At 35.8% G+C, this 27,496-nt stretch overlaps 1 protein-coding gene across 1 annotated transcript in view; it reads left to right on the top strand.

Annotated features, from left to right (window-relative positions):
- LOC149775022 (uncharacterized) overlaps positions 1–27,496 on the top strand; it is a 325,791-nt gene that overhangs the window by 71,853 nt on the left and 226,442 nt on the right. The window contains exon 3 of the mRNA XM_089944532.1: positions 7,544–7,699. Within this exon, the coding sequence (XP_089800658.1) occupies positions 7,626–7,699 (74 nt within the window). The 5' untranslated portion in view covers positions 7,544–7,625. The remainder of the gene's footprint in view (positions 1–7,543; positions 7,700–27,496) is intronic.

Raw genomic sequence — 27,496 nt, 5'->3', positions numbered from 1 at the left:
GGGTCAGCTGGTTTTTGTTTTTGTTTTTAGTTTTGAAACTTCACAAAAGATGAGGTCCAAAAACAAATGTACACCAGGATACGTGAACAGCTGATTTAACACAATATAGGTCAACTGATACCTGACAATATGTTCAGGAATTCCGTAATTTGCACTTTTTTTCTTGTTGCATTGTATCATTAAAAGATGATGAAAATTTGTGAAAACATGAAATAACCCTATTATTACTATAAATATACACCTAGGAGTGCAAGCAAAACCCTATCATTAATAGTACAGATACTGTTATTTCATGTCCAAAATTTGCATCGTATTTTATTCAAAATATGTCAGACTCATGCATGTTCCTGTGTGGTAAATACCTAGACGAGTATCTTTGTTTTTTCTTTTGATACAGTGTTTACACCAGCAAATATAGATGCTGTCTTTAAATTGATCTTTATGTACAGAATTTCTTATTTATAACTGCCCTCACCTTTGAAATCAAATGGCTTATTCGACATTGTGTCCACACATCTGTCCTCAACACGTGTAACATGCCATGTTACTGCTGGCAGAAATTCTGTGGACTACAATATGAAATGAACAGGTTTTAAAAAATTCACGTTACATATGTTCCAAGATTTAAGATTTCTTAAAGAACAGGAAACTATTTCATAATTTGGAACTTCATAGAATTAATATGGTTGACTTGTTTAGCATGGTTGTTGTTGTTGTTGTAGGGTTTAATGCCATTTTTCAGCACACGGTAGGCTATGTATGGCGGCCAGTATTAATGGTGGAGGAAGAACCCGGGAAGAACCACCGACCCACGAGAAGCTACTGGCAAGCTTTCTCACATACCCACATTGGCCGAATCCTAGAACCCACGCAGACAGAGGTGAGATGGCAGTGATCCGTAATGGAGAGTGCTTTAGACCACTCGGCCACTTGGGGCCCCATTTAGCATGGTGTTTATGACATGGATTTATATAATTGATTAAACAATACTCACCTGACAATATGTTTATTGTTTCTTTATTCTTATTTATTCGTCCAGTATTATACAGATACATTGCTAGCTCCATCAAGTATTTGAGTTTATTATCCATTCAGAAAAGCACTGGCTGAAATGGCCATTTTAAAAAGAGATGACACTATTAACATGGTAAATTAGTAATTATCTCAACGGTGGTTCAGAAGGGTATAATAAATATACCTAGATCTTAGCTACAACCTACTGATAATATAACAAGAAATGTCCAGACTGGTGTGAATATCACAAAAGAATGTTGGGTTGGCAACTAATCCAACTAGATTAGAGTCTACATGTACAACTAATTATTTAATTAATAATTTTTCATCTAATTAATTTTATATACAGTGTGTATATATATATAGAGAGAGAGAGAGAGAGAGAGAATTATAAATATACGCCAGACAGAACGGAAAGTGCTATCCCTGGATTCCTGTAGAAGAATGCTTGATAATAGTAGGCAGAATTAATATTTTAATACAAATAATAATATCATGCAGGTTAGATAATTTGTAATTCATACTATATGGAGATTCAAACCCAGGTATGCGGGTAAATGGCACCATCGCCTTGCCTGCACACTCGAGCCCATATTCCCTCATGACTAAGCACACATCACCAAAAATGATGTTACTCAGACACACTGGCATGATGACCTAGTAATTAATTCTCATGTATCTACAGTCATTCCAGAGTCCTTCAAAAAAAAATTCAAGGTATATAGAATTAGTTGTAGAGAATTATAAATATACACCAGACAGAACGGAAAGTGCTATCCCTGGATTCTATAGAAGAATGCTTGATAATAGTAGGCAGGATTAATATTTTAATACAAATGATGCTATCATACAGGTTAGAGAATTTTAATTCGTACTCTATGGAGATTCTAACCCAGATCCACGGCTAAACGGCACCCATCACATTGCCTGCACACACGACTAAGCACATATCACCAGTGATGCTACTCAATTGGTGTTATATGCGCTCGTGTATAGAAGACACATTCGCATGATGGCCTAGTAATTATACCTATATATAGTTATGTTTGTATGTGATCTAGTAAAAACATGAGGTCTTTGCTTTTGGTGCGAGTTTTTTTTGTGTGTCTGGCATACTGGGTTTTTTCTCGGGAGGTTGAGATATATGTGAATTATTCAGGCCATAATGGTTGCAGATCTTTTGGGTGGGTGACTTTGACTTTGTCTTATAGGTTTAATACATTTACAGAACATAATAGGCTTAGACATGGTGGTCAGTATTTTGGTGGAGGGAGAATCCAGGAAACCAGGAAGAACAAACAACCCATGGGAAGCTACTGCATGCTTTTTCACATGCCCACATTGGCTGAGCTGAGACTTGAACCCACTCAGACAGAGAGGGAGAATATCAGTAATGGCGAGCTCCTTAGACCACTTGCCTACTTGGGGCCCCATTTTGACTTTACATCTGCATTGACTGATATACATATATTAATTAAAATATAGATTCTCAAACTTCCTCTATGTTTCCTCAGTGCTTTTATTCCGTTTTCTGTTATATAAATTTAGTTTCTTGTTAAAAGCTTATTTTTCAGTATTAACTTTTATCCCCATCTAGAAAGAGTTACAAGTTGAATGTGTCTTTCTTCAAAGTCGATGAACTTGGTACTACATCTGTAAATATACAAGTAATGGAGGGCAGCAAGGAGAATTAATTCCTTCTTTTAAATAAGGTTGTTGTTATTATTATTTATTTCTATGAATTTCATTGTAAACGAATACTTATGATCATTTATTTTGATGGTACTGCATTTAATTTAAGAAGTAACCTTGAGATAACTGTTCTTATTTTGCTTTTTATCCAGTCTTCAACAGTAATGTTGTTTTGTCATTACTAAGTGTGAGGGTAATATGGAAAATGACAGATTCTAAATTTTTAGTAAGACACCACCTCCATTTATGGCTGAGTTCCCAGTGGTTTCAGTTTGCCACTTGGTTGTGGAATGGGGGTTATTAAGAATTTAAGTAGATAAAGAAAAAAATGATTGATTTGATAAATGTAGAAACATCCATGGCAATCCGGATCCTGTCCAGTTACAATCAACAGATATTTTAATAAGAACATTTGTAATTGATTTCTGCTCCAGAAAAATGTACTCACCAGCACTTTTCTATTTGATAAGATTTTCAAGGTGTACAAAAAATGATAGTGTTTAAAATACTCTTTCATTTGTTTTGTGTACAGTCAGTAATGGGGTGCTTTCAGTAGTCTTGTATACAGTAGGTGATAGGCATACTTTCAGTAGTTTTGTGTACAGTAGGTGATGGGGATAATTTGTTTTTTTTTGCAGTAGATGATAGGGAAACTTTCATTGGTTTTGTATACAGTAAGTGTTGGGGATGCTTAAGGTATAACGGTACCAATTGCGCAAGTCCAGGTGGGCGGAGCTTAAGGTGTATGGAACATTGTATTCAGAATTAAAGAACAAAACTAGCTGTGATTGGTGCATTATGTAAGACTTGTACTTTCTGTTTGGCTTAAAAAAAAGTTGAGCCTCTTGGCAACATGTGAGTTTGTGTTAATTTCTATCTAGATCATATTTTGTATTTTTTATGATTTTTTTAAAATATGGTACACATGACTGAAAATGTGCTTGTTGTGACTAGATAACTCTTACCCCTGTCTAGTTCCAGTAGAGTTATCTCTCTTAAATGCAATGGAGTACCTGGTTATGTCATTGTCAAATTGACAATCTAGCATTGTTCTATATGACAGCGTGTGACATGCATGCCAAAGTAGGACAGAAAGTATATTTATTTCACAAAACATTAGCATTGAGGTATATGGAAAAACAATTGGTACCGTGATACCTAAAGGAAAGAATAGCCTCACAGTGTTTCCATAGAAACGCATACATGTGGGCGGCATTTATGAACTATACTAGTTTGATGTAGGAAAACAAATGTATGCTGAACACTTTTGGTCAAATATTGAAAGTTCTTTAAGAATAAAATGTATGAAATCTTTAGAAAATAGCACAAGATGGCTTTGGATGGGGACTTTTGATAACTATAGCTATGATAGATATAGACTTGTGTTACCTGATGCCTTTATGTATGTGCTGTTACCTCCTAGATTGGAATGCATGCAACAAAATAAGTTATGTAAACATAATATAGTTGATTTTGGCCAAATATTGGCTATTGTACCTGCAAAAGATGAAAAATCATGTGTACAAAAACAACTATCTTGTTCTTGTAAGGCATGCCATAAACCAGGATAGAGAACATTCTAAGTACACTTGTAGATAGATCACTTGTACCATGTGGGATGTTCTGGCATGAGTAATTTTTAGGTAATTTATTAAGGATTTGGTATTCCTTCCCATTTTGATTTGAATTGTCCTGCTCTAATTGTCCCTTTTTTTTTTACACTCTCCTGCTTTGAAATTGTTCATGTAGTTAGTTCAGTTCTCTTGCATTCCCTTTTGTTGAAGTAGCAGTGAATACCAACAAACAAGAACAGTTTCCTTAAGTCAGCATTTCCCATTGGCACTTGTATAAGCCCAATTATAATCTACTATTGACTTTCAATTAATCCTATTTCTTTCTGTCAAGCTGCTCCTGTGGAATTTCCATGTTTGGTCCAACATTACAGAATGATAACCATTTTAGTCACACAGTGCGTATTCATTCCATTCAAATCCACACTGTTCTTGAAACTTTGCATCCCATCGCAAGAATCCAAATTGGCATGAGATGATATCTGCATGGTTATGGAAGGCTGCACTCTACATGCCGGCATTGTAGAAAATATGAACTATGTGATATGAAAGAGCTGCGTCATCTTAGAAATTAAAATTACATGACTCTTGAGGTCTCCACTAAACATAGGAGTCTAAATGTTAGGTTCTCACTTTGTCAGTAATGTATTTTGAGATAATTTAATTGCAATGAAGTTAATACAGGTTGTTGATGAACTCATCTATATTACATGGATAATGTATTCAAGGTTACCACACCTTATGTATATCATTCAGTTATCTCCCTTACACCAGTCATAACATTTCAAGGAAATAAAATCTCACATTTTCAGTGACTGATTATGAAAATAAAGAGAAGATTTGTGAAGTATTATATTAGCCCTCAATCTTGATGCAAATGTAAGTAGAAGCAATTTGGTAATTTCTCACAGTAAAGTTTACAAGTTTAAAAACTGATAAGGTATGTTCTGCTTGGCTCTGAGATAAGTTTCTCTCTATCTTATGCCAATTATTATTAAATTCTTATGTAGAAGAAATATACTTTATATGTATCTATATTATCTAAATTATTCACCCTTTTATATTAGATGGAAATGAACACAACTTCACTTGAAATTTGGGTCCTGTAAGGGATGTTATAGCACAGTTGCCTTTGGGCTGTCCTTGGACCTGTTGGGCCCTGCCCCATATATTTGTCCAAGGTAAGGTCATCAAACTTTCACTTCTCATTTTTCGCATTGCTGATTTTGCCACCTTTAATTCCTTTATCATAAGCTACCTCTCCCTTTTAGATAAACACTTTCCTCCTGTTTTTAACTCCATTTGATGTGGTATACTTAGTGTTTATATTTGGCATTTTTCTGTATTTTATTCCCCTAATTTCACCTCCCAATCCAAACATAACCACTTAGAAGCTGCGATTTACTATATTTGGTGACTGACTGGCTTACTGAAACAATTTTATTCACATTACAAAGGAGGAAAACTTACTATTTGTGTTACAAAGAGGATGGGTAGGTGGACCTTTGTGTGAGGACTGGTGGTTAGTGGCCTCTTGTATCTGTAGATAGTGTAAAGTGGTCAAAGCTTATACTTTATAATAAGATTGGGTCATGTCCACCTGTCTCTGATGTTAAGTTCTGCACCTACCAAACAAATATAAATTCCTTTCTTTTAGGTGAATTGTACATTTTGAAGTAGGACAGGTGCATACTATTTGGTACATTGACCTTTGACCTAGTTATTACATAATATGATATAATGTGATTTATCCCATATCACCTATGTGAAGTTCAATAATTGCTGATATGAACAAGATACAACTCATAGTTGAAAGAATTCATTTTATTTCAAAAGATGATTTTGATGGTGAAGCAAAAGTATGAAAACAATAGTTCAAACAGCTCAATGACATTTCTATACACATTCATATAAGACATAGGTTAGTACCTCATCAAATTGTTTTTCACAAGTGAGACTAAGTATATTTGTTACTTATACAGTCCCGAACTATTTCACAGATTATTGGAAAAATTAAGGTTTGCTATAGGTATAACGGTACCAATTGCGCAAGTCCAGGTGGGCGGAGCTTAAGGTGTATGGAACATTGTATTCAGAATTAAAGAACAAAACTAGCTGTGATTGGTGCATTATGTAAGACTTGTACTTTCTGTTTGGCTTAAAAAAAAGTTGAGCCTCTTGGCAACATGTGAGTTTGTGTTAATTTCTATCTAGATCATATTTTGTATTTTTTATGATTTTTTTAAAATATGGTACACATGACTGAAAATGTGCTTGTTGTGACTAGATAACTCTTACCCCTGTCTAGTTCCAGTAGAGTTATCTCTCTTAAATGCAATGGAGTACCTGGTTATGTCATTGTCAAATTGACAATCTAGCATTGTTCTATATGACAGCGTGTGACATGCATGCCAAAGTAGGACAGAAAGTATATTTATTTCACAAAACATTAGCATTGAGGTATATGGAAAAACAATTGGTACCGTGATACCTAAAATCGATTTTTTGTGCAGTAGGTGATGGGGACACGTGCATTGGTTTTGTGTACAGTAGGTACTGGGGATACTTTCAATAACTTTGTGTACAATAGGTGATAGGGATACTTTCATTAGTTTTGTGTACAGTAAGTGATGGGGAAACATTATGTTTTGCATATTGTAGGTGATGGGGATACTTTCAGTAGTTTTGTGTACTGTAGGTGATGGGGATACTTTGAGTTGTTTTGTGTACAGTAGGTGGTGGGGATACTTTGAGTTGTTTTGTGTACAGTAGGTGATGGGGATACTTTCAGTATTTTTTGTACAGTAGGTGATGGAGATACTTTCGGTGGTGTTGTGTACAGTAGGTAATGGGGGGTACTTTGAGTTGTTTTATGTACAGTAGGTGATGAGGATACTTTGATTTGTTTTATTACAGTAGGTGATGGGGATCCTTTCAATAGTTTTGTGTACAGTAGGTGATGGGGATACATTCTCTCATCTATGTAATGATCATAAATTAGGGATATATATTCAAACTAAGTAAGAGTAGTACAAGAAATGAAAATCAGCTGATAGATTTTTATGTGATTTTGGTATGTTGGGACCTTACATATAGTTATCTTATCACCAAATGTATTGCTCAAACTAATCACTGAATATTTATTTGAATGTCATATCACATGTCATGGCATGTTTTGCAACAGAGATAAAATTACTCCAATCTCAGATTGTTATTTATGTATCAATTTATTTGATTCATTATTGAACAATTTGTTTATTTTTCAGATGTAAGTGTCTCATTTTGACAGCTCCTGTTTGTTTTGCACTGCAGCAGGCTATTTCCCACAGGCATAACGGAACGAAGAGCATGAGTGACTCTGACCTACAAAGGTCAAAGAAAATACATGAACAAGAACTATTTGATCGTGAGAAGGTGTTGAGGTAAGAACCACATTGCATGTTTTACAGCAAGTAGCTCAGAGATTTTGCTTAAGCCCTGCCATATCTGTAGATATATTGTTACCTGTGTCTGTCCCCTGCCCTGTCTTATCAGATGATTCTCATGAATAAGGCTCTGTTGATTCAAGTCATATTTAGTATATGGTGATACATCAACAAGACTTTTGTCTCATTCAATTTCCTTAATTTTCTAGCAAATTTAATGGAGTTACAGCCTTTATTATATGCTCATTTTTTTCCCCATTAACTTTACATTGTCAGAATAGTTCAGTATTCCCCGATACTGAATGCGTGCGACAATACACATATAGCATTCACGTGCATAAAGGAACTACTTTCTGTTGTAAACAAACAATGACGCAGATGCCAGCACTTTTGATTTGTACACAAATGATGTACACTCGCGTAAGAGGCTCTTTATGTTGTGGTTGTTTAAATTTGTTTATGAATGAACTAAAACATGTTTCATGGACTGCAAAACACCTGTTTTGGCACATTCAGCGTTGATACAATGTTACTGATTTTGGCTGGCTATATTATATAAAAGACGGAAGATAAGGTCCTTACAAATAACATACAAGTGACAATGCATATACTGTCTTCTTTAGCTGGTGATAAGATCGGCAAAATAAAATATACTTACAGTTTTACATCCTGAATTTCTTCAAAATGTATTTTCTTAATTCTGCAAATCCGACTTACATCAGCCATGTCATCGGTTTCCAATCTGGATTACACTTTTCGAAATTGTGCTGTAATTTCGATGATAAGTGCATTGCATCCTCCTTACTGCACTCAAAATGAAATAAGCATTAAATTCCATAGTGTCTTTTTGATAATTGCAGTTGAAAGACTTCATATTTTTCCCATATTATGATTTCAAACATTCGGTGACAGAAACAGAAACACATTTGCAGACGTAAACACGCTTCTCCCATGCCACTTCAATCTGATGTATTTCATGTATAATTTGCACAGATGAATCCAGTCCAAAATCACAAACTTTAGTTGAATCGAAACAAAATACCAAAATATATTCATTCCAGATCACATGGAACAGTTGTTGCAATGCACATTCATTCACAATATGACTAAAAATTTCAGTTTTAACTAGACACACCATTTTCTTTTGAAAGTTATGTCGAGCGCTCGACTAAGTTCAAATTTATCTGGGTGGAGTTATGTGCGCATTAATAATGATGTCATTGTGTAATGACAAATCTGTGCTTGTGTATTTAGTTTGGAATACCGAATTCATTCGTTTACAATGTTTCTTGTAGTGTATTTTGTTAAACCTTAGGTAGAATAAAAAAATGAGCATATAATAGAAAGGTTACTGTATTTGTATGGGAAAATACGAACTCGTTTTGTCGGAAGGATATACTGCACTCACAAGTTTGTGCAGTATTCCATCCCAAAACTTGTTCATATTTTCCCATACAAATGCAGTAACCTATAATTATTGGATTCCCTTAGTTGCATATTTTCATAACCTAAACCCCATGCATCCAGTATGCTCCAGTCACAAATGCATGCTTAATGATGGGCAACACAAGAAAAACAATATGAAATTGTAACTGTAATTGTAATTTTTGTAAATCCTCATTGCCTTTTAGGGACCCAAGGACACCTGTAAAAGTAATAGCTGTGAGATGCATGGTGGTAACTCTCTGTAAAAGTATGAGCTGTGAGATGCATGGTGGTAACTGTCTGTAAAAGTATGAGCTGTGAGATGCATGGTGGTAACTCTCTGTAAATGTATGATCTGTGATATGCATGGTGGTAATTATCTGTAAAAGTATGAGCTGTGACGTGCATGATGGTAACTGTCTGTAAAGTATGAGCTGTGAGGTGCATGATGGTAACTGTCTGTAAAAGTATGAGTTGTGAGGTGCATGGTGGTAATTATCTGTAAAGTATGAGCTGTGAGGTGCATGATGGTATCTGTCTGTAAAAGTATGAGCTGTGAGGTGCATGGTGGTAATTATCTGTAAAGTATGAGCTGTGAGGTGCATGATGGTATCTGTCTGTAAAAGTATGAGCTGTGAGGTGCATGGTGGTAATTATCTGTAAAGTATGAGCTGTGAGGTGCATGATGGTATCTGTCTGTAAAAGTATGAGCTGTGAGGTGCATGGTGGTAATTATCTGTAAAGTATGAGCTGTGAGGTGCATGATGGTATCTGTCTGTAAAAGTATGAGCTGTGAGGTGCATGATGGTATCTGTCTGTAAAAGTATGAGCTGTGAGGTGCATGATGGTATCTGTCTTTAAAAGTATGAGCTGTGAGGTGCATGATGGTAACTGTCTGTAAAAGTATGAGCTGTGAGGTGCATGATGGTATCTGTCTGTAAAAGTATGAGCTGTGAGGTGCATGATGGTATCTGTCTTTAAAAGTGAGCTGTGAGGTGCATGATGGTAACTGTCTGTAAAAGTATGAGTTGTGAAGTGCATGATGGTATCTGTCTGTAAAAGTATGAGCTGTGAGGTGCGAGGCGGTAACTACAGTAGTCCCCCTCTTATAAGGCCACCCCTAATGCAACAGGGAAGTGGCCTTATAATGCGGGTGGCGTTTCTAGAGGGGGATGACAAATGTGAATAGTAAATACATATGAAGAAAGTCACAAGTGCATTTAATTTTAAATATTTAATATTTTCATTAAAAAATCACATGCATGATGTGAAATAAATGTAAAACAAACTGTGTCATCATTTTCAAAAGAATGCTATGAATAACCATTGATATAGTTTTAAAACTGTCTTTATAATTATGTTACAGTCCACATCATCTGTCACTTTGTTGCTAACAATCTAAAAAACAAACCAGTCTCGTCACATTAAAAATATCCTTGCTGTCATATCCCCTGCATATATCGTTTAGTCTTTTGTTCCAGTCTTCGACAACTTCATTATTAACATCAGCTGATTCTCCACTAAGGACAGAACACTTAATATTGTGTCGCACTTGAAATCTGTGCAACCATCCATTACTTGTGGTAAAGTCGTCATATCCCAGTTCAACTGACAAAATTGTTGCTTTTTCTTGTCATTCAAATCAGGATACAAACGTCTCCTGGCTCAAACAATCTTCCTTTCTCCGTCCATTTCACCTTCCCACTTCTGCAGAATTGTTTCATTATCTTTCACGATATTGTTTATCCGAGTCTTCCCGACATTAGTTTTCTGCAAGGATCCTCGACGACCCCCCCCCCCCCCCGGTCAGTTGAATTACTTTCACTTTCTCCTCTAAACTGAGAATTTTTATTTTCCTCGATGACATGTTGATCTTTTTGCAGTAAGTTATTCATGTTGCCAACTACAATACTGATAAAACAAGTTTGTATGCATCTAAACAAATTGCCATGTTTTTTTAAAGGAAGTGATCTTGTCACGTGATTCGTTAGTCACAGTCTGGTACCCTATTGTTTTTATACATTTCTTTACACTAAGTGAGAGAAGCCAAAACAGCTTCGATATGTACCATTAACATCATGCAGATTTGACATCGCGGCCGTTAGGATTAGTTATTTTGACAATTATTGTCAGTAGTAACAGCCACTGATTATCAAAGTGAACAAGCTCAACATCTTACTGAGGGAAGCCATAAAGGCTACCAAACCATTTTCCTGTTGACTTGGGTATTGTGCATTGATACTGCCACTTCTCAGCTGTTACTACTGTTCAATAATTGTAATTTTAACAATTATCAGTGACTAAACTGGACATCTTATGATAACACAGCAGTAAGGCTAATTGGATTACATGCACGTACCCTTTTGTATGGATTAAAATTTGAGTCTTTCTCGGTTTTTATGGAATAAATTTGACTTTTCGTGAGGCGTAAATGATATAATATTAACCTTAGTGGTAAATGTACTTTACTCAACACTTCTTTCAGTAACGAAAACCTGACATCGGGAAAACAGAAATCGGATTACTTAACACACGTTATGAATAAAATACTGGTTCTGGATACATATTCAAATAAAATGCAGCCGCTTGTGAGGGGTAAATTTTATATTATTGCACTAATATGCTGGCTGCTGGTTGCGTTAGCCGGGTGGCCTTTTGCGAGGGGTAGTTTTGAACACAAACTCGTCGGTGCCAACGGATTCTGGCCGTAAGGAGCGGGTGGCTGCTGGTCAGGGGGGCCGTTCAAGAGGGGGACTACTGTATCTGTAAAAGTACGAGCTGTGAGGTGCATGGTGGTAACTATCTGTAGAAGTGTGAGCAATGGGATGCATGGGGGATGCATGGTGGTAACTATCTGTAAAAGTATGAGCTGTGAGGTGCATGGTGGTAACTGTCTGTAAAAGTATGAGCTGTGAGGTGCATGGTGGTAACTGTCTGTTGAAGTTTGAGCAATGGGATGCATGACAAGTAACTTTTGAATGATTTAAAGGTGTTCCATAACTTAAAACACAAGCAATGGTGTCCCAGAACATACAGTGTGCAAAACAATTACTTTAAAAATTCATTTGTGGTGTCCCAGCAAAAATGGTGTCCCAATATATTTGGTAAATATGGTATATATCATTAATATACCAACTCTGAAGAGTAGGTTACCACATGCATAACCTATGTATGAAGTTTGGTTAATTCTTATCCATTGGCAGGGTGCAGTTTTTTGTCAGGATCAAGTTGTTCATGGACAAGTACATGTAAATTAAAGTTAAAAAGAATAGTGGAAGACAGGGCTGTTAAAATGTTTACTTTTATTAAGGTGAACAATATAAATGCATGCAGTATGGATCTGTAATTTGTAAAGTATACTGGATATTTCAGCTTGTCTTATTTTGGATGTTTATGGTCAGAGACAACAAATTTAGCACGAATGCATTCTTGTCTTTAACTGCTGTATCAGTACTAGAATCTGAAAGGATGAATACAAATTTAGCTCGGGATGTTTTATTCTTGATATTTTTCAGTAGGACATCAGATATATTGTTGATGAAATATATGCATACAGTTCTGTTGATGTAATCAATTCTTAATTCAACTTCATTTTTGATTTGAACCTCTCAAGCAAATTTATGGTCTGAAAAGGATTTTCTTTGCCTTGGAATATGTTGTGCTAAACAGGTTCCCGTAACACTCAATTTGGCTCATATTGTATTTATTGCACACTCTGCCTAAATCACCTGCTTATTTTTCTCAGATTTTATCTTTTCATTATCCAACTTTAAAAAACATTTATTGTGCTTTTACATTTCTTTGGGGGGGCCCCGAGTGGCCGAGTGGTCTAAAGCGTTCGCCGTTACGGATCACTGCCATCTCACCTCTGTCTGCGCCGGTTCGAGTCTCAGATTCAGCCAATGTAGATATGTGAGAAAGTATGCCAGTAGCTTCTCGTGGGTCGGTGGTTCTTTCCGGGGTTTTCCCGGGTTCTTCCTCCACCATTAATACTGGCCGCCATATATGGCCTATCGTGTGCTGAAAAATGGCGTTAAACCCCACAACAACAACAACAACATTTCTTTGGTGTGTTAACAGTGCATCTTTCCATATGAGAGTCCTGTCATGCAAACAATCCACAGGTTTTGTCTGCAGTTGAGGGGTATTTGTTAAGTATATTACAAGAAATTCATGCAGCACAGAATCTTTGAACTTCCTATTTCTTTCTTTTATCAAATTCTCAGTTACAGTCCAGTTTTGATTTAGCCCATTTTGCTGACTTTTCGTTCAGCTTTTCACCATTCAGCCCAAGTCTTTTTAAGAAAAGATTCCATACGGTGCATCACCAGTCACACAATGATTTCACAGAGCACCAGTCACACAATGATTTCACAGAGTCCAGAGACTGGTTCAGAACAACAGATTGCATGGGGAAGCCTTTCATCCAGCCAGTGAAATTTGTTCTGATTAAAAGATATTGCCTAAACCAGTTCTGTCTGCTTTTCATTGGTTGTATCCATTGAGACTGCCGCTGGTTTCAGTCCTAACTGATAAATTTCAGCATATATTGTGTACATGTACAATGCACCCATATGGTACTTGCTAATTAATATGAATGGTGTTTGTGTAAAGATCACTCAGACATAACCACCCTTTTTAACAAAAATCATGTTCTTTGAAGATAAGTGGTCTTTTATGACAGGTATGTGCATTGAGAATATGGTCTTGTAGGACAGGTTATCTCACATAGCAGTGGTCTTTTCAAGACAGGTTTTACAGTAAAAGCACTCCGTGAAAATGTATAAATTAGTGGTATTAATGTGTATGGATTGATATGCACAATTACAGCATGCATAGACTGTATCATCCATTTTACACTCATGCTACTCATTTACACCTAACTACAGTGTTAAAGATTGATTCAGACCCAGGCTACAATTTTGTTGTGGGCTGTTTTACTTTTATATATGATGTGATGGAGTTACTACCAGATGGGAGTCCTTTAGGGATATTGTTGAATACATAAATTAGATAGGATTAACTCTTATTGTGGATTAGAGTGTAACTTTGCACTTGGTGAGGGTGGTGTAGTGTTGTTGTTGTTGTTGTTCTAGGGTTTAATGCCATTTTTCAGTACAAGATAGGCTATACATGGCGGCCAGTATAACTGGTGGAGGAAGAACCCTGGAAAACCCAGGGATGAACCACCGACCCACAAGAAGCTACTGGCAGGCTTTCCCATGTACCCACGCTAGCCTAGCCTTGGACTCGAACCCACGCAGACAGAGGTGAGATGGCAGTGATCCGAAACGATGAGCACTTTAGACCACTCGGCCACTCGGGGCCCCTGTGGTGTAGTGGAGACAGGGTTAAAATAATACATAAGCACATATCACTTTACTAAACCTGGTGTTAGTTACTTTCAAATTTAATCAATTGAATTACAGTTTTAAAAAAAAATTAAATCACAATTATCAGTGCTTCAGAGTACTTATCAGGTGATATAAATGAAAATTGCAGTGGCCATTTTAAATTTTATGTGGCCAGACAAAATAATTTAGTCACCATAGACATTGAGGGCAGAAATCAGCTGAATGGGAATTAATGGCAGAATGTTACAAAAGGCGCTGCTTTTGGTTAAGTCACATCAAAGAGTAATTATAAAATATAAGGTTTATAGTTTATCTAGATTTGCCTGACAGAACTGTCAGCTATCACCTGCTTCAATCTCTTCACAATTTGGTGTATGTTTGTGTGTCTTTGTGTGTGTGAATTGGAATTTTAACATATCTTTAACAATCTTCCTGTCATATTGCTACAATGTCTGCAGTGTGGCAGTTTATAGTGATGGCTAGCACTGGGGCATCATGCCACAGACATGTAGCATTAGCCTTGTGTCCGGATAATGTGTGTGTGATTTGGATTTTTAACATAGCTTTAACAATTTGTCAGTCATATCGCTATGGTGTCTGCAGTGTGGCAATTTATAGTGATGTCTAGCACTGGGGCATCATGCCGCAGACATGTAGCATGATATCCCACCCAGTCACATTGTCCTGACACCAGGCCAACCAGTCCTAGCACTAACCTCTGAATGCTGAGTGCCAAGCGAGGCAGCTGTTGGTACCATTTTTGTAAGTCATTGGTATGACTCGGCGGGGGATCAATTCCACGACCTACATCTGAGGTGGATGCTGTAACCACTAGGCCACTGAGCAGTCTGGATAATGTGACTGGGAGGGACATCATGCCCCAACCAGTCACATTATCCTAACACAAGGCTGACCAGTCCTAACACTAACCTCTTCACGCTAAATGCCAAGCGAAACAGTTGCTAGTACCATTTTTATAAGTCTTTGGTATGACTTTGGTATGACTTGGTTGTGGTCCGAACCTGTGATCTTCCACATGTGAGGCAGACACTGTAACTGGAGCAGTTTCACTATTTGGAGTAGTCTTAATCATCTCTCTGCATACAGAATAATAAAGGGCATATATATATATATATATATATATATATATATATATATATATATATATATATATATATATAAGCTGACCCTGTTATGATGTTGACGGTTACGTCCGGTTGTAACCATCAAAGAGAAGGATTCAACAGATGTGTGAAGCTCAAAACTATCATGACATTGTTGGTCCCATTTCCTGTAAACGTCTGCTTTTATAGACAATAATATAATATTAATCTTAGTGTTACATGTACTTTAGTCAACACTTCTGTCAGTTACGGAAACTTGATATTGGGAGACATGTATCGATGATAGAGATAATCTGATTACTTACCTTATGTCACGATATGAAATAATTGTTGGTTCTGGATACATTTGAAATAGAATGTTGCCGCTCGTGAGGGGAACAGTTTACATTTTTGTACTAATATGCTGGCTGCTGGTCGTATTTGAGGGGTGGCCGTTCTTGATGGGTACTTTTGAACACAAACTCAACGGTGCCAAGGGATTGTGGCCGTAAGAAGTGGGGCTGTTCAAGATGGGGACTACAGTGTATGTATGTATGTATGTGGTTTTTATGTCATATCAGCACAATTCTTGCTTTATAGCACTGATTAAATTAAAAAAATGTACAAGTAAAAATTGCAAAATTCTTTTGGGTAGTTCATAAACTAATTGAGCTTTGACCATATCTACAATTATGGTAGGTCATCTGACAGCATTGTGTTTCTTTTCTATACATTATATCTATCAACACTCTCGTCCCCTTCATCTGTATTGGCCTGTGATTTACGTCTCTCATCCCCTCCAACTGTAGTTACCTGAGGGTTACATCTCTCATTCTCTCCACGTGTAGTTGCCTGTGGGTTACAACTCTAATCCCCACCATCTGTAGTTACATGTTGGTTACATCTCTCATCCCCTCCATCTGTAGTTGCTTATGGGATGCTTCTGTCACCCATGCCATCTGTAATTACCAGTGGGTTGCATCTCTCAACCCCTCCATCTGCAGTTACCTGTGGGTTACATCTCTCAACCCCTCCATATGAAGTTATTTGTGGGTTACATCTCTCATCCCCTCCATCTGTAGTTACATGTTGGTTACATCTCTCATCCCCTCCATCTGTAGTTACATGTTGGTTACATCTCTCATCCCCTCCATCTGTAGTTGCTTATGGGATGCTTCTGTCACCCATGCCATCTGTAATTACCAGTGGGTTGCATCTCTCAACCCCTCCATCTGTAGTTACCTGTGGGTTACATCTCTCAACCCCTCCATATGAAGTTATTTGTGGGTTACATCTCTCATCCCCTCCATCTGTAGTTACATGTTGGTTACATCTCTCATCCCCTCCATCTGTAGTTACATGTTGGTTACATCTCTCATCCCCTCCATCTGTAGTTGCCTATGGGTTGCTTCTGTCACCCATGCCATCTGTAATTACCTGTGGGTTACATCTCTCGTCCCCTCCATATGTAGCTATCTGTGGGTTACATCTCTCATCCCCTCCATATGTAGTTACTTGTGGGTTACATCTCTCATCCCTTCTAACTGCAGTTACCTGTGGGTGACCTCTACAAGAAAATTGTTGTGATCATCTCTGTAACTTCACTTGTGTGCCTGACACATTGACAAAAACTACTGTACATTGCTTGCATATGAGATAAAAAAAAAATCTGAATTTTTGGTCAAATGTCAAGGTCACAGAGACTCAAACTAAAAAAAATGGTTTCTGTAGGATACTGTGACCAAACTTTTCTTGATTGTTTGTGTTTGAGACAAACATTCATTTGGACACCATATCATGATCAAAGTCACAGGTGTGGTTTTCCACAAAGCTATATTTAGTTGTGTACCACATGCTGTGATAAAACTTTGTAAATGGCTAACAGTTAGATCATGGAATGGACATTGGTTTTGTTGTTAAAAGTTCAAAACAGAGGTCATAGGCACTCCAAGAAAGAAATAGTTTTCTGCAAAATAAAGTCCATTACCATAAACCATAACGGAACATTTTGGATAGCTTGCAGTTGAGGTAAGAAAGTCACCTATAGATTTTTATGTTAGTAAAAGGTCAAGGTCATTGGCAGTGGAAGAAGAAAAATGGTTTCTACAAAATATTGACTAAGTGGAAGAAGTTCTTTTTTCTACCTTGATGAAATGTTTTGAATGGTTTGTGACAAGAAAGATAGATTATACTGTGATGAAGCATTCCATTCAGTTTTGCTTTGTGTCTCTGTCTCATGGTGGCATTGTCATTAGTGCACAAGTTAATTACATACTGGTCTTTAAGTACCTGTATATCAGAATGTGAGTGAGGGCTTTACATAGAAAAAGTGTAAAACTACTATTTGCCAGATCATGTATATATATATATATATATATATATATATATATATATATATATATATATATATATATATATATAAAGTACTATTGTACTTTTTACGGTGTTTATAAAGTACCATTGTACTCTTTACATTAACCTTCCTATCTCTATTTGCATTCACCTCTGCATTTTTCTGTATCTGAAGTTGATTGCACAGGTAATGTATTATACTTTATATATTGGGATAGGTTACTCTCAACAGGTTAACTGTATTGTACATGTAAGCAGTCTGTATTTCAAGAGTGGACTGGGCCCATTTAATGTGAGGCCTGGCTGTAATGACCAATCCAGCTGATCACTGATGCATGAACTATGCTTGTAATAGCAGTCACACACTGGCTGTAATTCCAGGTTTACTCTTTAAAGCTTTGACCTCTCTCATGAAATGTATAGACCTTTCTATTGGATAGATCTTTTATATTTATCTCCCCTTGGACACTAAATATTCCTACATGCATCTGCCATTAAGTGCTGATTACAAGGCTGGGCATAAGGCTAATAAAAGGGAATGGCTTAAAAATATATATATATATATATATATATATATATATATATATATATATATATATATATATATATATATATATATATATATATATAGTACACATTGCATAAAAATGAAGTCATGAAAGAATATTTAATGAGACAAACTATTTATGGTGGCCACATTTCCATGTCAGCCATTAATTTAACACAGAGGAGGGCTTACAGAATATTAAGGTCAAAGGCTCTAGCCTTAATATGGCCTTGATTACAAGCACTGATTATATATGTGCACCTGACCCATGAAAGACAACACAGAAAGGCAACACCATAAATACTTCACATTTCTTTAATATTACTAATAAACATTATTTTCACTGAAAGTTTCAGCTTTGTACTTTTCAAACACTCGAGTGAGCACTTACTTCAGAATATAAGTAAACAAAAGAATGAAACTTGAACCCTTATGCTTTGCGTTCAGTAGAGATCTGTGATAGCTCTTGTAATCCAAAGGTTGTGGGTCTTGCACCTGACCAGGCCAGCCAGGCTAGCTTGCCTTTGTGTCCCTGGGAAAGTCACTTACCTCCCATTTCCTCAGCTTAATGTAGCCAATAAATTTTTAAGGGGTCATTTAATTCAACAACAAAACTACTTTCACTAAATTTCGTTGAATTTTAGAAAAATCATCGTGCAGAAACTGAAATTTGATAAATTATCTATTTAGAAAATGAGACTGAAAAGTCCAAGTCAAAAGAAAATCATTTAAAAAATTATTCTGATAGGCATTATGATTACTTTCCTTTACTTGCAAATTGATATAAAAAATGTACCTCTTAGAATACAATATTTTCAAAACATTCTTTGAAATATTCATGTAATTTTGTAATTTCATCACATCAGTAAGTTTTGGCAAGAAATAATATTTGTTTAACACTGTATGTTATTAAAAATATCATGATATATTTGGTGATTAATTTGATAAAAATAAATTTCATAATAGTAACAAGTGCATTCTCTACCTGCTAGATTTGTTATAATAAACACTTCATCTTCAAGTAAAGCTACTGTTTACATTAAAAATATTGGCATTATTTCAGTTGCTTCAGTTATGATGTGGATGAAAATGTTGACATAATCAAATTCAGTAATAATTTGGATGAAAATGTTGACAATCAAATTCGTTCATGATGTAAATGAATGAAATGTTGACATAATCAAATTCAGTTATGACATGAATGAATGAAATGTTGACATGTTATTCAGTCATGATATGAATGAAAATGTTGACATAATCAAATTCAGTCATGATGTGGATGAAAATGTTGACATAATCAAATTCAGTCACGATGTGAGTGAAAATGTTGACATGTAATTAATAATAATAATAATAATAATAATAATAATAATAATATTAATGTGAGTGAAAACATTTATGTAATGTAATTAAGTCATGATGCAGTGGAAAGTTTTTTTTTATTTATTTATTTCTTGGTGCACTTAAATATTCCTTGTGTTATATATTTGATACACAAACTAATTTAAATAATTTTATTGATCAGTTATTAATATTTACTGTTTAATTCATATTACTTTAATTGATTTCTGCCTCAGGAAAAAATGTTATAATAAGGAAATTAAATTTATCCAATTCACCAAATACTGTTTCATAACGATGTACTTTTCACATTAGAAAGCATGCCAGTAGCTTCCCATGGGTCAGTTGTCTTTACCAGGATTTTCCCAGGTTCTTCACCAGTTATTCTGGCATCCAGGTATAGCATATCTTGTGCTGAGAAATGCAGTTAACCCAAAACAACATCATTTGCTACTATTGTAATCACTTATGAGTCCAACTGCAAACTGCATTGACTCAGATCTGCTGTGTATAATGTGCCAGCCTATCTGGCTGGTGTCATATAATATGCCAGCATGTATGGCTGCTGTCATATAATGTGCCAGCGTATCTGGCTGCTGTCATATAATGTGCCAGCATATCTGGCTGCTGTCATAAAATGTTCCAGCATATCTGGCTGCTGTCATATAATGTGCCAGCATATTTGGATGCTGTCATATAATGTGCCAGTATATCTGGCTCTGTGCAGTTTGTTAGGAGTAGAACAAACAATAGACCCTGATCTGCAGGCACATTATGCTACAGCAGATCAGGATCTGTGTTGTTTGTAGTTGGACGTGACTCATAACTGAGTATATACGATGATGAAAATAAATTATATTTATAATAAAAGTATGAATACAATGGGAATAGTACTGATTACAAGCATGGTGCACTGTAATGTGATTGATATATGGCTGCTTATTTCAAATCAGAATGGAAAGGTTTATAGGAGTTGACAGTAATAACAGCTTTTGAAATGGCTTTCATTAACAAATTGAATTTAAAGAAATAAAAATTTACTCTTTTGTGTTTTTTGAGCTCACCTGACCCTAAATGGTGTGGTCCTTTTGTCTATTATCCAACATGTTTTGTTCTTTCACTATCTGCAACTTTTCTAAAACTGCTTGACCACTTTGCACATGATTTTACAGGCAGCATTGATAAAGACATTTTAGATGTGCTCATTGAAATTCAGTCTGTCATTGACTATGATTGTTGTTACTTACTAGAAAAGGGCAAATTTCTATTTAAAAATATCAGACGTTTCAACATCTCAAAGACCACTCCAACATAAGGCAACCTAACTTGACAGAAAGCATCATGGTGTAGAAAGTTTTCAGATTTGTACAAATATTGAAGCTGTGCCAAAAAATGGCTACCATTACCAAAATAGAGAAACCTTTTAGAGATTTCTTCTCAAAACCGTTTGATTTTAACAAATTTGAAAGGAGGCATTCTGGTGTAGATGCTTCCAAATGTGCAAAAATTGTGCATCTGCCATGAAATATGACCGCTGTTAATAACAACGTCAAAATAACCTTATTTAAAAAGAAAACTTGTGGATGATACATCCTTAAAAAAATTCTTCAATTTGGTAAGTTACCCTGAAAGTACATTGAATATCAGAAATATTAATTTTCTCCATGAAAGCCTTTGAAGTTACTGAACAAATTGAATTTTCCCAAAATCTCCTTAAATTTATATGAAGGATTGCAATTAAGTTTTTTACTGAATAAAATATAAATTGTTGTAAATTCACAATCTTTGTTATTCCTTATTTCGAAAAGTGATGGATAAATAAACAAACTCGGGTGGATCAAATGACATGTGATACTGGTAGTTACTAAATGGAGTGGTGTCCCTTGGCTGTATAGTGCCAGGCATGATCTCATGACTGTAGTGGCGTGCTAATCTCTTTTACAAATGGATTTATTTAATAAGAAATTGATCCAGCTAGGAAGGATCTCACTTTACAGTTTAGATGGAAGCGTGAGTCACCTTCCAAAGCAAAATATAAATCTTCTTGAGAATTGTTTTAAAGTTGTTGAATTTGAACTACATGTACTTGAAATGTCCTTGAAAAGAAATCTTCAGGCCTGTACCAAATGTGTTGACAGAATTTAAGCAAATTTGACTGAAAGCATCCTGGCACAAACTTGTATAACTGGCACCAATTTTCTCTCTGTTATTGTTACCATTACTAGCAACATGAGAAACTAATAATTTCTTGTAAAAGAAAAGAGAAAAGGTACTCAAAAGAATTTGACCAGACGTGACAGAAAGCATATGAGCTTGCAGACCTGTAAATATATAATACAAGTTATGCAGCTCTGTGATCAAAGATGGCTGCCATTACGTTACACTTTATTTTTTTAAAATTCACTTGACCACATTTGACCAACATTGATGGAGAGTACCCTGGCATTGAGGCCTGTTGATATAAAATACAGGATGCTGAATGATCATCAAATATGCACAGTCTGGAGAAACTTAAAACATTTGTTTTCATAATTTGCAATCAGCAGCATTATAAGAAATTTTAACACAAGATACCCTGCTTTCAAATGTAAATTTTCAGTTTTTTTAATACATTGATGTGGTGGTGGTGGGTTATGTGTCATGTGGTTTTAATATGAAATGTTAAATGACTTTTATGACAAATTTTGATAAACTAAATAATATTTGCAAGGTTTCGTGTTTTTTTAGTGGACAGTAGGGCATCAGTCCCTTTCATGGACTCTTGTTTAGTGGTAAACTACTTGCTGCAGAAGTGGCTGAGTGGTCTAAAGCGCTCTTCGTTACGAATCACTGCCATCTCACCTCTGACTGCGGCGGTTCGAGTCTAAGATTCAGCCAATGTGGGCATGTGAGAAAGCCTGCCAGTAGCTTCTCGTGGGTCGGTGGTTCTTTCCGGGGTTTTCCGGGTTCTTCCTCCACCATTAATACTGGCTGCCATGTATAGCCTATCGTGCTGAAAAATGGCGTTAAACCCCACAACAACAACAACAACAACTTGCTGCAGAAGATTCCTCTTCTTTAGAACAGATCAGAACTTAAATCTAAGGTACCATATGATTATAGATCAGTTATATTCCAGTTTCACCTGTAGACAGTGCAGTTATTACTGCTGTCAAAATTTTTATTAAGTTTCTTTTTTAATGACAAGAATGTGGAACAGCTACCACAAGGTCATTTGATTTTTCCAACTTATATATGTATATATTCAACACCCAGTGCACCCCTATGCTGTGTTGGTGAATTCCATACTTCTGATGGTCAGTGCACATTGACCTCAACCACAACACAGGCATATCAAAATCAGTCACAGGGTCTAAGGATTAGCTGAGACTTGAAATACTTAGCTTGCAGTAGATTTCTGTTTGTCAGGGTTTCTGGAATGATGTACATTAAAATTAGAAATGTATGGCACATGTTTATAGTTATGGATATTCATTTATTAACTTCCCTGTTTATACTATACTTCCTTCTCTTTACCCCTCATGATACATAATAGGTCTTGACTTGTATAATTACTTTCCTTGTGGCTATCACATTGGAATGTTTAACCTTTAAATCTTGAACCATTGAAATTTTGTTATTTTAGCTAATATCAGCTGATATTTGAATTTACAAATCTAATGTTGTAATGATATATGCATATGATGATGATTGTAATTGTATTAAAGAGTAAATACACCATTTGGACTGGTTACTTTGATTAGAAGCATGGAGATTTTATGTAGTACTTTGTGATGGTTGTAGAGGAAAAAATTGTCTGTGTGTGTGTGATAACAGTTATTTCTCAGATCCAAACAATACTGAACAGAATCATGTGTTAGACTTGCAGTATGATATAGCTGTATAGTTGTGTACAAGTCAGATCACATAGACCTTGAACTGCAGTCACATTATGATCCAGAAAATCAGGGTCTGTGTAGATCCATCTTATACTTGTATATATGGTAACTGAGTATATATGGGTCAATATATATATATATATATATATATATATATATATATATATATATATATATATATATATATATATACACACACACACACACACGTATATGGTAACTGAGTTGATGTGGCAACTGGTTTTATGCAGCAACTGGGGGAGGGGTGTCTTCCAAATCTTGCCAATTTATCTTGGTTTAAAAAGAAGTAAAGTTGTGGTAAATAATGAATTTTACATGATGAAGACATTTTTGTGAATCATTCTATGGAATTGATTTACAGAAATATTTTTCATGGTAAATTTTGTTTTGTTTTCATATTAATTATCTCCAGCAGTTATACTGGCCTCGATATATAGATTATTATTTGCTGGAAAATGGCGTAAGCCCACATCAACAACAACATCATCATTTTGCATAAAATCTGAGGGTGGCAAGAAGGCTGAATGTATCTTTCTAGATCTGTTGGAATGTAAGAACACTAAAATATGAATTTTGCTATGGGAGCAAGTCTTTGTTTGCATATCAGCTATTTCTTTGTAACCCTATTGGAGCAGCATTTCTTTTAAATATACACAATCAACAAGCAGACTGTATTTGAACTAATAGATGATGTAATAGTCCTTATTTTTAATGTGCTTAACATATTTCCAGATATTTTCATCCCTGCTCCATCCAATATATATATATATATATATATATATATATATATATATATATATATATATATATATATATATATATATATATATATAAGTGGGCATGAAAAGATCATGTCAAATGTGCAACTGACACTTGCTCATGGATCTGTTCTTACCACATGAGCATTGATTTTGAGGATGGGGCAAATCACCAGCATAGGGGACGTAAGTTGTAAAAACTCTTCATTTATCAGGAAATCATAAATTCTGCTCATATTCATAGATCATTCACTGTGACATTGTGAGTGGGTCTGTGTTGTTTAGGTTGTAAAAAGTGCTTCATGAAGGCACTTGCAGAAATAAAGCAATGAACAATTACTGGCAATATCATGTTGTTATGCCTTAGCATAAGTGTATCACCCATCTGTCCAACCATTATTCTGTGCAGCATCCCTTAATGATACCTTAGTTGCACATACATGTATAAACACATAAAAGTTTGGATCCAACTGCAAAATGCATAGACCCAGATCATCCACAACATAATGTGCTAGCAGAACTGGGCCTTTGCAGTTTGTTAGGAATAATCAGAAGAACAAACAACATGGACCCTGTTCTGCCAGCACATTATAAAATGGAAAATCAGGGTCTGTGCTGCTTACAGTTGGACCGACTTGTAAGCATGTGTAGATCGTAAGTTTCTTGCTTAGGTCAGTTTATTGTGTTCTTTTGTGACAAGGCCATGTAGTTAGGTATGTTGATGCCTACACACTTCTGCCAAATGCACTGCTCCATTTATTGTATTCACTAGTGTTGTTGTTATTTTTATTGCTATTGTTATTATTATTATTATAGTGACTTTACCTCAGATTTGTATTTATAAAATCAATTTCTTGCAGGATCTTGTAACATATTGATTGTTTGACTCAGTCATGAGGTGACCAAAATTTATATTTACTGATCTTTAAGTTTGCATATAAGATAGAGTGAGGGAATTCATATTAAAACGAGCATTTTTGGTCATTGATTGCACTTGTGGTTTCATATTCATTTTTTTCTCGTAATGCAAGTTACCCCAGTATTTATGAGAAGTCATATGAAATAAAACAAAGTTGAAATTTCAAGGCAACACATTAATTTAAATTTGCATCATACTTATGTACAGCTTGATCCTGCTTATTCACAGATTTTGGTTGACTGTAGCAGAGCTGGCTCATGCCTTGAATCATTTGGATTGTGACTCTCTCAATAATTTCAGATTTTCTTCACCTAATACATGTAGTAAAAAAAACATGAAACTTTGCTAAACCCTCTGTGAATCAGAGCGACAGTTGATCATTACGACAGCATAGTCTGTCCAGTACCCTGTTACCATGGTATAGTAGCATTAGGGACCATCTTCAAACTGCTAAAAGAAAACACCATATGGCTGAGAGGATTTGGCTTCCCGACAGTCTCACTAATCATAAGCAGATCTATGAAGATGCCTCATAAAATGTTCATGCAGCAAAATCAGCCTTCTGCACAACTAAGATCATTGAAAATTGCAGCTATAAAGATCTCTTCAGGATTACAAACAAGCTAATGCCAAGGAATAATATTTATACCCCACTTCCAACGACCTCTCAGGTTGACCTTCCAGACCTGCTTGCAAATTGTTTCCATGACACGGTGAAATCCATTAGGGATAAACTTGAAAACACAACTTCAGCTGACTCATCGTCACCATACAGATGGGATAAAGAATATGCATGGCAACCTTTAACAGCATTTGAGTCTGTCTCTATGGATTTGGTACATACAGTAAAACAAGGAGCATCCCAAAGTCATATGAACACTCAAATTCCGAAATCACTGCTGCTTGTGTGCTTAGATTCAATAATGCCTTCAGTAACTGAATTTCATCAAAACTCCTTTCTCTGATCTGGGGAATTCCCATCAAATTTAAAAAAACGCCATTGTTAAGCCTCAGTTGAAGATACTGACATTTGACCCAAATGGTGTAAAGAACTACTATCCTGTTTCTTACCTCTCATTTATTCAGAAATCATAGAAAAAGTTGTTCCATCCCAACTTGTATCTCATATGAATTCAAATAGTCTTTTTAACGATGTACAATCTGCATTATCATCCTCACCATAGTTTCCTAAACTGCCCTTCTGAGAATAGTTAATGATATTCTCTCTGTTTTGGATAGTGGAAAGATTACTCTTTACTCTACTTGACTTGTCTACTGCATTTGATACAACAGACCATGATATATTACTTCACCATCACCAATGTGTATTTGGCATTCATGATACAGCCTTACTATGGGTTCAGCTCCTACTTAGTCAACAAGACACAAATTTTGTCCATAATTGGAAAACATTCCATCCTAGTTTATCCCTGTTTTACCCTGTTCACTCTATTCTATACACTCTGCTGCTCTCAGATGTCACAGATACACATCCAGTGTCCCACTGACTGTATGCTGATGACACTCAAATATACATATCTAGCTACCCAGGTGAAGTTGATTTTTTGTTGTTGTTGTTGTTATAGGGTTTAACGCCATTTTGCAGCACACGATAGGCTATACATGGCGGCCAGTATTAATGGTGGAGGAAGAACCTGGGAAAACCCCAGAAAGAACCACCGACCCATGAGAAGCTACTGGCAAGCTTTCTCACATACCCACATTGGCTGAATCTGAGACTCAAACTGACACAGAAAGAGGTGAGATGGCTGTGATCTGTAACGGAGAGAGCTTTAGACCACTCTGCCACTCGAGGCCCCTAGGTGAAGTTGAGGATACATACCATCCAATGTGTAGAGAGGTGCATTTCCAATGTCAAAGCTTGGATGACATGTTACAAGCTGTAGATGAATAATGATGAAATTGAAGCCATCCTGATCACAACACAAAGACTTTCTCATTCATATCCTTTATGCCAAAAAATAAGTATCAGCAATGCCAACATTAAATTTAGACAGTCAATACAAGACTTGCATGTCACACTGGACAATATGCTGTCATTACACCAACATGTAATGAACATATGCAAGGCTTCA

This window comes from Sinohyriopsis cumingii, unplaced genomic scaffold, assembly GCF_028554795.1.
Source record: "Sinohyriopsis cumingii isolate HCF-2022 unplaced genomic scaffold, ASM2855479v2 utg000029l, whole genome shotgun sequence".
Classification (NCBI taxonomy): Eukaryota; Metazoa; Mollusca; class Bivalvia; order Unionida; family Unionidae; genus Sinohyriopsis; species Sinohyriopsis cumingii.
Note: the sequence above shows the minus strand (reverse complement) of the source record. Positions and strands in the feature narration are given on the sequence as shown.